Genomic DNA, 12,269 nt, shown 5'->3' with positions numbered 1-12,269 from the left:
CAGCACCAAAAGATGCTTATTACAACACAACTCAGGCACATTTCATCTTAGCTGCTGCATCAATGGTCATACTTTCACTGACAACGCAATTCAGCAGCATTGCATTTATTTTAGTGTTAGCACCAAGAAACCAATCATGTTCACTGCGAAGACACTGTGCTTTCCTATTGCAGAAGAAAATATTTCTGCAGTCTAAATCATTTGTGATAACTTTCATCTAAATAATTTTTTATATCCACAAAAAGTTTACAGCTGAATTAAAATTTGAAAAAAATGTTAAAGGTTTTGGCCAGTTTGATTTTTAATTTTTTTTTTCATTACATTTTTGTTGTCTTCTTTTGTCATTTGTAATATCACAGTTTATCAAGTTTCTTACATTTTTTTTTTCAATTTGTCATTACAGGGTATTGTTTGCAGAACTGTGAGGCTCTGCTGTGGGGAAGCAGAGTCTATTTTGTTTTGTTAAACATAACAAAACATGAAAAAAACCCTGAAATTCTGCAAATACCTTTGTAACATACATGTCACTGCATTGTGGGAGAAAACAGGTCTGCGGCATGCAGAAGGGAAAACATGCAAATTCCACACACCAGCTGAGATTTAAGCCTTTTTCTTCCTGCAACATTGATCTCTCAATGTGCAAAACATTAAGCAATGAAGTAACTGGTATTAGTCGGAAAATTGTCTCTGAATTAATTTGTGTACTGGTAATATTAAACTGGAAGATTTACTTCTTTGTAGAGGAAGTCTCCGCCTTAATCCAGTCTCTAATCAGCTAAACTGTGTATGAGCAGGAAATGCTTCAAGAGAGGAACAAAGAAACTTTTGATGTGCTCCTGAAATCCTCCTGTGATGGTTTTGGATTTGATACACAGACTGCAACTCATGAACGCATTAAATAATACATTCGTACAGACACAGTTTCCTTTTGCCTCGGTAAATTGCCAAAACAAACAACTTTTAATGGGAGATGCTACGTCGCAGAGTGCTCAGCATCCCATCAGAAGTTAAGGATTTTGCTGAAGGGCATGTCAGTATGTGGATAGCAGGAGAACTGCATTGAAGTGCCAATCTGTGATATTTGCCAAAACGAAAAAGTAACAAGGATTTATGCTAAAGTAAATACATGATCAGCTAGTTAACAATGTAGAAAAACAGAGAGTTTATTATTTATTATGGTTTCTCCAGCAGATCTGGTAAATAAGAATCAACACATTTCTAACACTAGGTTTCTTTTGCATTTTTGCCTCTGTGTTTTCAGCATCCAAAAGAAGTGTTGTCTTTGTGTTTCATCTCAACTTTTTATCTTGTTGTGTTCACAAGTCAGTGTTTTCATGAATAAAACTACGTGTGGCCAATGTTCATCTCTTTACGTAGCAACATGTGGTGTTATCTACGCAAATTTTTATGCAAGCGTTAAATTAAATCTCATTTAATCTCTCATTAGCAGCGGTCAGTAGGTGAGAGCATGGCCAGATGTTTGATAAGTCTCCCATTCAACTCAAGTACAAATATTTAATAACCACACATGCACACACTCACAATAAGTAATTTCAACAAGCAAGATAACCTCACATGCATCACATGCACCCATTTTGTCATGTATGTATATTTTAGGCATGTTAGGTTAGCCTAAAATAAATTTAAATGCAGTCTTATTCTCTCTGAGGGGAGGTAATCAGGGCCTTTAAGGAAAACAAACTTGATGGCAATAGATCTCCGGGGATGTGGAGATGTCAGCCGCAGAGGCGATGTTGGCAGCTCCCCTGAGATTTGTACACTTACAAAAACAGCACTGCAGAGATGATGTGTGACACTTACCCGATGCTGCCAGACTGATCGCTCACTCCAGAACCTTGAGCCCATTTCTGTAATAGTTTGCTGTCTCCTCCTTGACGCTCAAGAGAGTGCATGTAGCCACCAATAGCCGCTGCAGCAACAGCTCATTTTGTTTGGTTCGGCCTCATATTTTAAAGACGGCTGATTGCTGCTGAGCTGCTGTGCGAGTCATAGTGGAAATATGCTGGAGATGTTCTAACAAAATGAAAGAAAAAAAAATGCAGTAAGAGAGCTTTAACAGTAAAGTGTGAAAAAAGCCTAATCAAGGTCTAGCAGGTGCAGGATTCAGCCTCTGAAAGCCTCTGGTTGATAATAGCTGCTCATTTTGTCCTTCAGCTTTACTGCATGAGAATCAAGTCCTCAGTCATATTTAACAGTGCGTACTTTTTGTCCATACTATTATTAATTTAAACCTATTAAAGAGACTTAATATGGGCTTTTTCAAAGTTAATCTTAATGAAAGGTCCTTGGAGAGGACATGAAAGAGAGGAAAGGGAAGACTGTTTCTATTGTGAGCTTAAATAACACATTTTCAAACTTATGGAACTTTTTTTTTCTTTTTTCATTGTTACTGATTATAGAAAGCCAAATTTGTGGGGTTTTTTTTATTTCCCCTTTATTTGTCTCTGTAAGTTGATTGAAAATCTATTGAAATCTGCCAAAAGACTACATGCATTTCATACCGTATCATAGCACAAAAGAGCAATGATATAAAAGGAAAACAGTTTTACACCATAAAACACAAAAGCCAAATTTCACAGTCAATGTAGCAATGCATTAACCATAAGTGGCTTAAAGCAAGTGCAGCGTTCCTGGGTTATTGTTTGCGTTCTGAAAGAATTTCTGAAACAACAAGAGTAATGAAAGAGCTGAGCTCGCTATTGAAGAGAAGAGGAACCAAGGAATCATTAGAAATCAGGGAATCTATGAAAGTGTTGGAAAATGAGCCTCAACTAATTTGACGGAGTACTGAGTATTGACGGTATGAAAAAGGCTCCTTTGTGAGAATTTTTCAAGTGAAAAGAACCCAGTGAATTTGTCAAATTTACAATAACAAGAAAGAGAAAGTGAGTCCTAGTTTTTCTGTATAAATCATCTGGTCTCATCAGGGTGTTTTAAAGTGTTTTGAAGTGTTTAATTTTCATCTAGTCATCCAAGAGTTCCTGGACAGGTCGACAATCCATCGCAGGGCAATACGATGGTTTTGTTTAATTTACAAAAGGAGAAAATATCCAAGTAAAAACATACAAGTATGGAATATTGCTCGTATTGTGAAAATAAAGAAATATCATTGATTTTATTCTTGTAATTAATTAGACATTAGCAAAGCTAAACACCTGTATTCAGTGTTGGTTTTTAAGGAAGCTGGTTTATTGCACAGAATTGTTTGCCAACACGATCTTGTTAATCAGGCGTTCTGTGCTGGTTATCAGCCAGAAATCCAAGTAAAATTTGAAAACAGTGTTAAGTTTAGGGGGGCATTCACACCAGGAAAGTCCTTCGATCCGCTTGTTTGGTCCAGAGTGAAACGAGACCAACTCAAAAGTGGGTCTCAGTTCCTTCATTAGGGGTCAAAAAATTTATATTCGTATTATGATTACTTACTATTATTGTGGGGATTTTTGCCAGAATGAATGTCAGAGCTCAAATTAATTTGTTGTTTTAAGGGTTTATGTGCTTTTTTATCTTTTAATCTCTGCAAAAAGTGTTCTACATGAATACAGAGAAGGAAGTTGGAAATTTTACTGTCATCTGTTGGTTTCACTGATTAACCTTCATCCAGCAACTATAAACGCTACAATCAGTACTGTTTTCTCTACCCAGGGTTTCTCCTCTGAGTCATTTCAGATTGAATCAGTGGTTTTCTGCAGGAAACACAAATCAGTCCTGTCTTCATATGTTAATCTGACATGAAAATACATTTCAGTTCAACTCGAAAGGCAAGCATAACGACAATGTGCTTATGGTGACAGTGAAAATAACACCATCTTGAGTTTATTAGTTTTGTTGTTTCCTGTGTTACTTTGCTCATGTCCTTTATGTGACTTGGTTCAAGCTGTTTTTATATGTGTTTTTATTTGAGTGTGTGCGTAATGGAAACAGATGAGACTCTTTATCCGTCACGTGTGCATATTGACACGCTGTGTATTTTTTGAAATTAGGATCCAGTTTGACAATTTTATCTGTCGGATTGGGAGCCCAACAGACACTTTGATCCTTTGCATCGTCGTACTACCTCACCAGCCCTCCCCTTTACTTCAACCTTTCATTTATACTTCTGAGCTTAGATTGGAAACATCTTGACAGGGGGCATAACTTAGGCAATGCAGAGAAATCACGGTGCTGTGCTATGAATAATAGATAATACAGATTTATTGACGATGCTACAGATAATAATAGGTTAAGTGGAGGTCTGTCACAAGCTTTCTGAGTATTTATTTCTGTTTCTTTGTCTCTTTTTTCCCCGTCCAGTTCGCTACCTATTGAGGAACAATGTGAGTCCAGATCTCTGTAACGAAGACGGTCTCACTGCTCTGCATCAGGTAAGATCAGCTGTGTCCATTTGTTCCACCACTTTTTTCTCCTTTTGAAACTGATTTTGGAATCTTGATGAGTATAAAAAAACCACATAAAACAAAGCATAGGCATATTATATTTGTAGTTACTTAAAATGCTTTGTTGGTGCTCCTCTTTCACCCTAACGTGTCCTGAATTCACACTGTTTAAACTACACTGGAATGGTTAAGATTAAAGTATACAGTCATATGTTAGTACAATCTAAATCTGTCTGAAAACTGACTGAGATTGGAGTATTCTGTAATCATTAATTCTGTAATTGATTATTTCACCATAAAATACTAACCAAAGAAAAAACACTGAAATTTGCAGTTCTAATGGAAAAAAATAGTGAAGTTTAGAAAATTTCTATAAACCTGAACCTTGTGATATTTTTTCCTTTTTTTCTCAGTAGTGAAAGAACTTTAAATTGTTCATGCTAAGGTCAAGTATGAACTTTTATTAAATCATTTTGCCCCAGTGAACAGAGAAAAAGATGCATAATATTTTAAACTCTGTGCAGGAACAAACGTTACCACCTTATTTGACCCCTCAAGACTTTTTGTTGCTCTGAACATAGAAATGCAACACAATTTCTTCTGCGCAACAATTACTAAGGCATTGACATTAAAGTTAAATGGGTGGTTTCATGTAGAAAGAAGTGTTCAGGGTTTCTGTTCCTGAAAAGTAATTTTTAATTCTGAGGAAATTAGTTCATTATTGGGAAAATGTGTTCATTTTGATGTAGAAAACTGATCAAGGACATCAGGTCTATTTTTCAGGCTAATTAAAATCATTACTGGTATTAAAATCAGAGCTTCCATCTCTTTCGAATTAATGCTTCAGTCAGGAAACAAACATTTACGTTTCCATCTGAAAACTGAAAAATGGCGCCTGTCTGGGAGAAGCTATTACACAGCATCCGAGCCGATTCCTCAAAATGCAGCAGCCGGAAAATAAACACTTTATTTCCTGTGAAGCTACTGGATGTGCATGAAGATGCTTCTATTACAGGGGGAACCGTTCTGTTTGATCCACTTAGGCTAAAAATGTCAAATACCGGCGATGCTTGAAGCATAGATCTAAATGCTAGATGGATTTAGCTTTATTTTTTAATAGAGTGTCTGACTTTCACAGGAACGGTTCTTTATCTTAAAGATCTCTGCAGGAGAAATGTTGATTGCTTTCTATCCCGTCTCCATCCCTCCCTTCTCATTTGGTTCCATCCTTTTCGCTCTGTCTGAGCTGGCGCAGTCATATCTCTTTTCCCCTCTGGCTGTGCAAAGCCTAATATTCACACTCCAGCCGGGAGGCAGTGAAATGAACAGCGGAAGAGAAAATTGAAGTCCATCAGTCACCACTGGTGAGGCTGCCGTTTTAAACGCGGCCAAGAGATCGGAATGACCTTTCAGCTTCCAATGTTCCTGATTATACGCCGTTTGGATGGGCTTGACTCCACACCGGGTTCAAGATTTGACCCTTTTAAAGCGTAAATTTCACAGTAACTGCCACACATATATTGTCCAGAGAGCACAAAATGCAAAGGACATTTGGATTCGCTTCCTGAAGTTTCAGTACATATCCATAAAGAAAACCTTTCACACTCTGCTTGTGTGAACAGTTGTGGGTCCCCAGAACATGAGGAATAATGTGATCACAAAAGGTGACATAAATGAAGAAAGGTGCAGGATCTGTTTCTTTTAGATGGTTTGGCATATCTATCCGGGCCTGCTGTCACCTCTCTGATATGAGACGTTAATAAAAAACGCGGCTTCCAGGGTCACAGCATGTACCACAACACACATACAGTATACAATACAAGCAATCAGAAATAAAAACTCCTCAGCATTTTTCCCAAAGCCACATGAATGCCTCTCTAGTCAAAATAATGTGATGGATTATTTGTGTCGTGGTTATTTTAAAGGCCACCAGCAAAGCAGGATTAATGCTGCTGGAAATCATCCACGACGCACATTCAAGACTAAGCTCCAAAATTAGTATTCGTGTCCCGGTTTACTGTTCCTTTTTACCCCAACTCCAATGTTTAAAAAGGGTCTATTGTGTGATTTCAGTGTAAAAAGGCAAGAACGGTTTGAAATTTCAATGCCGCACAAAATTACCACGAGAAATAACAAAATGCAGTTTTCAAATGTTGATTTAATTTATAACAAAAGGAAACAATCCAAATCAACCTGGTTCTTTGTGAAAGAGTAATAGACCGTTGAACTGTTAAACTTAATAGGCCAAACTGAGAAGCAGCAACACCTGCAAAGTCTTTGAGATAATTTGTTCTTTTCCGTTTTGGCCCACATGTTCTTTGCAGAATTATTTTAACTAATTACAGGTTTCATCCATGCTGGAGTGTTTTGTGCATGACATGTCTGTTTAGGGTTGTGCCAAAGCATCTCATGTCCAGATTTAAATAAATTGCAGATTTGCTTTTATCTTTCAAAATATAACTGTCTGGGGGCTTATGACAGAGATATGAAACAAGTTCATTTAACAAACAAGTGAAACAGTTTGGTTATAAGAAAACAGTCCAAATGAGTTGAGTTTAATGCAGTTCTGTTCAGTGCTGGATTCATTTGTGACATGTTCCACTTTTTAAATCAGAAGGATAATCTGAGTAGACATGAACATTTAATCCAGTAGCGGTTTTCTTTTGTCAGTTCCTGCTCCTAAATTCACCTGCCTCATGTTGTCCTATATTTTAGCGACCCGGCTGTTATGCGGCTGTAATCTCTTGTATTTTGCTGCGTGCGTGCGTGTGTGACCCCGGTGTGGCTGTGTGTGCACGGTGACCCAGAACATCACTGTTGGAGCCATGTTTGAAAGCATTCGTTTCTGCAATTTTAGTGCTGAAATATTCATGCAGACATGACTGACTCCACAGGCCGTAATGGATCATCCGCAGAGTTTGATCATGTTGAGCTGTGAAGTTTTCCCTCTGTTTTCCTGTGTGGTTTTGGTCTTTTCATCAGTAATTCTGCTCTGCGTTACTCCGGCGTTTGAGGACTCAGACCCACAAGCTTTGCAGCGTCATCTTCTGAAGTCTTGACTTACGATCCCTTTCATATAAAATGGTAGAGCAAATTATTGCATGACTGTAATAAATAGGAAATTATGGGTTTCATTTTTATTTTACAATTGAAAATATGAAAAGTGTAACAAGCACTTTCATATTTAAGTACACAACTGTTATCTTGAAGGCAGCCTTGTGTTTGACACATGCAATGCTAAAGGGGATCAGAGTTTAGACTGCTGAATAGCAATGCACTTCACACTTTTCAGACTTTATTTTCTTTAAACTTTTAAGATCTTCTACCTCTTTTCCGTTTACTTTTTCACTTTTGCACCACATTGTTTTGATGTGTAGCATAAAATCCCACAAAATACGTCAAAATTTGTGTTTATATTTAAATTGTTCACATAGAGTATGAATCACAAAAGACGCCGTAAATCTGTGCCTTCATTCTTCAGAGAGGCACATTTTTCTTCCAGACAGACAAACAACATTACAGGGTTGGCTCAAATTGCCCTTGAGTTCAGGTAAACTGTTCCTCTGGTGTTTCAGCTGCTTGTCACTGTTCAATTTAACAATCTGGCCTTCTTATGTCTTCTCTGCCAGCAGCCGAACCTTAGATTCCCATCACTCTTGGTGATTTGCACTCGCTTATTAAGCTCTGTTAAAATTTAAAGCCCATTTAAGCTCATTTCAGTCTGGGCTGTAAGCTTTCTCACCTGGCCCTGTGCCTCTTAAAGCATCACTATTTCAGCTTTAGTGTGGTTTTTGTTGCTTTCAGCCATCTCGGCTGTGGCCTCAAACCAATTTTAGTCATTTAAAACTCCAAATGTCAGCCTTGTTTCTTTGTCAGCCTGCTCCTCGCCGTCCTCTCTGCCCACTGTTGACACCCGCCAAGACTGCTGCTGCTGTTTTCCAGCCATACTGGGATAATCTGAGCTTTTGTTTGGCCCACACTTCCATCCCTTTGTCAGTACTTTACATGAATTGCAGATTATTTCCTTCCCTTTTTCTTGCAAGTTTGTAGATTGGGGTCCTTTTTTCTTCTTGTAGAAAAACTAAGCAATAATCCTAGTATTTAGCAAGCAGGTGCGCCGGGGTTTTCTGTTTTTTTCAGAAAGAGATTAACCTAGATTTTTAACTGGCGAGTGGGTTGCAAATTTCTAGGTTGTTTTTGATAATATCTTTCATGCAAAAGCCGTAGGCTGGACTCTGAGGGTGTTGAAATCATTTGTTTTTTTCTGCGGTTCTTGTTGAAAGTCTTGTTCTTCTCTTTTTGTGACGCTTTCCAGGTTGTATTATGTTTTAGCGTTGAGAATATGTTGAGAATACTACATGACCACAGTATGATCGTGTTTGCTTGTTATGAATTTACGAAATTGCCAGTTAAACAGCATCAGACGACCACATTAAAATGCTGAAATAAGGAAATGCGTGACTCATTCTCTTCTGCTTTGAACCTGGTTTTTCTTTCCACCGTGAGCGCAGGAAGCAGTCGACATATTTAACCGCCAGTTCTGCTTCTGAATGCACACAGATGTGGTCTTCCTGCTCTTTTTTTAATTTTTATCATGCTGATGTCAGAATATTCAGTAAATAATGTCATGTAGCTCTGAGTAGAAGTCTGGATTTCCATTGCTGATAAAAGTTGAGTGACAAAGCTCAGCATTTCAAAAAGGCATGAAGTTACAACATTTGCTGTAGAAGAATTATGAACTGTTTTTTTTCTCAGTTTTCTTGTTGTTTTTTTACATGAAGATTAAAAAAAAGCTAACAAAAAAACCATTGCAGAGGAAACTAATTTTAGACATTTGTATCTATGATTTAGTTTTTTTGATCTATAACCAGAGACCACTATGAGGGTAAGAATGTGGAGATCTTGCGTGTAAAGTTTATGTTGAAATTTGCATTCTCAACAGAGACTTCAAATGAAGCTGTGTCATGGTTCCTCTCAGACAGTTTAGCGTCTGTCAGACTTTTGTTTTGATATGACTTTTTTGCAGTTTCAGGGGTTAAAATAGAAACTCTTAAGTCGTTATTTACATCGACACCCGAGGGAATGTGTTGCTTAGAGGAAATATACCAGTTAGTCGTGTGTCATGTCTCTTTTCTCTCAGTCATTTCATTCCTTTGCTCGTGTTGGACGTATTTGTCACCCACCACATCTTCAAATAATAAATGTCCTGTGCCAGTAGCTTTGAACGAGCATAGCACCGTTTCTGCTGAGTGTTGTTTCAGATGGACACGGTTTTATATGAGCATAGGACAGCAGAGGTCACAGGTGCAGCAAAAGTTGCCCTGAAAAGAGGTGATTTTTTTTTTTTTTTTTTTTTTAGAGCAGAAGGAAATGGTCTGAGCCAAACATTCATTCCTCTTGAATCTTTTACATCTGACTCATAATACAAACTTGCTCTATGCATTCCCCCTGGCGACGTTCATGTGTCTATCCGTGTCTGCAATTTTTAAAATATTTCTGTTCCTCTTTTGTGTTTTTTTTTTATTTTTTATTTATTTTCTACTGTGTTACCACTTCTCAGACATGGCAAACCTCTGGAGATTGCACCACAGCTCATCTTCTGTGTAAAATCCTTGTAAAAAGGAAGCATCCACTCTCTGCACCAAAGGAGTTTTATGATGAGCGTGTAAAATGCTGCTGCTGTTCTTTCTAGAGGCTGCAGAACAACTGAGGGCGATGCACATATATTAAACAGATTAATGATCATATTAGTTTTACTATCTGCTCCTTCCACCACCTGTCTTTAAGGGGAAAAAAACCCCAAAACCATTACACTTCTTCATCTTGATAAAATTATGAATTCATCTTTAGTTTACAGCCAGGACTTAAATTCAAATGCAAATTCAAAAATTGTTTATTAATCCCAAAGAGAAATTAAATGTTGTTGTAACCCATTAATGTAGATATTTTATATCTCTTGAAAATCTTCACACTAAAAAATTCTATGTATTTTGTTGTGATTTTATGTGATGGAACAACACAACTTAAACGATACTAAGGGTTATTCTTTGCTGTTTTATAAGAAAGAAATGTGAGTGAGTTCTTTGTAGATCTACCTTTTTGCTGCTACTTGCAACTCTCTAGAGATATTCTTCATGGGACAAACAAGGCCTTCTTCACCTGCTGGATTAAAAAAGAAGTTATGCATTTATTAAATAAAATATCTCTGCCACATTATAAGCAACGTTCATACATGTAAAAAACCAAAATAATCAAAAAGAAAGTAGTCACCATTTACTTTAATGTAACTACTTTTTCCCATTCATGGATACGTTTGTATTATGAGGAGTTGCCAGAATTTTGTTTTTACCCACTAACATTTTTTCTCTTTTTTTTCCCGTTCTCAGTTCCGTCTCAATCTTCACTGAAATCTTTCGTGGTTTATATCAGGATTGTCAGCCGCTTCTCTTAGCATTTTATTGTGACGAATGTCTTACTTCATCTTAGCACAGAGCGTAGGGAGATCACATCAGTCGGGTCGACTGAAGATGCTACGATGATGACAACAGAGACCTCTAGAAAGCTTTTTATTTTGAGTGTTGATATCATGCCTGGCTCTGCCCTTCTGTGACACAGTAATCTCATCCTTCACTGCTGCTTTTTGCAGTCTCTTATTTTCTTGTTTTTCTGCCTCAGTCTTTGCTCGGTGGCTTGACTGGGCCACACTCACGTCAACTGGTTCCGATGTAGAAGAAAACAACAGTTTGCCTGACAGTTTTTATGGAAACATCTCCTCCCAGCCTCTCACTCACACCCAGCTTAACAAGGCTTCCTCCCCCTCCATGCCTTTGTCTGTCTGTTTCTGTGGATGGGTGTGAGTTCTGGGTGCTTTTCCAGTTTTGTCTGGGATCCAGGAAGCAGCCCACACAATGGCTGATGTGTAGGAATAGTGTCTCCAGCTTGGCTTAATGTGTTCTCAGTTTTCCACCCAGCAATATGCCACTAAAAGTCTTGTGAAGAAACGCTGCATGACTGTTGTTTTAGTCAGTCTTCGGTTGTGCCACACAGATATGAAAGTTTTTCTCAGATAAGCACAGCAGTTGTCACGTCAAGTTAAGAGTGACTCAATAAAAACAGCAGCTTCAAACATATTTTCTCCTTCCTGCTGTTCTTCAGTCTCTCAATATTGATATAAAATATCCAAGAGGGAATAATGTGGTGATAAATGTTGAAAAATAATGCAACTTTCCGTTACCCTAAATTTTATTCTGACATGCAAAACCCTGAAATAACTGTTCTTGCATTAATCAGCCATCTGACGGGAATATCTATTCCTCCTTTTTCCCCACACAGTGTTGCATAGACAACTATGAAGAGATGGTGAAGCTGCTGTTGGACCGTGGAGCAAACGTCAACGCTCAGGACAACGAACTGTGGACGCCGCTGCACGCTGCTGCAACCTGTGGCCACGCAGGACTTGTCAAAATACTCATCGCACAGTGAGTCATGTAGAAACCTCAGTTCAATTAATATTTATTATGTCAGAGAAAGAAAAAAAAAGCGCAGCTCCGCTGATGTCCAGAAATGTTTCCTCCAGATCCCTAACGTTGGACCCTTACTGTTGTAGTTTAAATGAATTGTGTTGAAAAAGCTGAAGAAGTGGAAATACATTAAAGTTTGAACAGCTTACACAAACTCTCTGATGACATGAAAACCCCAATCTGTGGTTGAGCTAGATATGGTTGCAAACATAAATTGTCATAAAGAAGTAAATGTAGGACTTAAGGCCTTAACTAATTAGAGAAACCAGCCAGAGATCAAAACGGGCCACTTTTCCCTTGATTGGCTATGACCATTATTTGGCAGATCAATAGCTGAAAAAAAACAAAACATATA

General features: G+C 37.9%; 1 protein-coding gene across 3 annotated transcripts in view; it reads left to right on the top strand.

The window, feature by feature from the left end:
* ppp1r16b (protein phosphatase 1, regulatory subunit 16B) overlaps nt 1–12,269 on the top strand; it is an 85,788-nt gene that overhangs the window by 54,654 nt on the left and 18,865 nt on the right. For all 3 annotated transcript variants that reach the window (XM_008408446.2, XM_008408447.2, XM_008408448.2), the window contains exons 3-4: nt 4,312–4,382; nt 11,727–11,872. In XM_008408446.2, the coding sequence (XP_008406668.1) occupies nt 4,312–4,382; nt 11,727–11,872 (217 nt within the window). The remainder of the gene's footprint in view (nt 1–4,311; nt 4,383–11,726; nt 11,873–12,269) is intronic.

The sequence above is a fragment of the Poecilia reticulata genome, linkage group LG5 (assembly GCF_000633615.1).
Source record: "Poecilia reticulata strain Guanapo linkage group LG5, Guppy_female_1.0+MT, whole genome shotgun sequence".
Taxonomy (NCBI): domain Eukaryota; kingdom Metazoa; phylum Chordata; class Actinopteri; order Cyprinodontiformes; family Poeciliidae; genus Poecilia; species Poecilia reticulata.
Note: the sequence above shows the minus strand (reverse complement) of the source record. Positions and strands in the feature narration are given on the sequence as shown.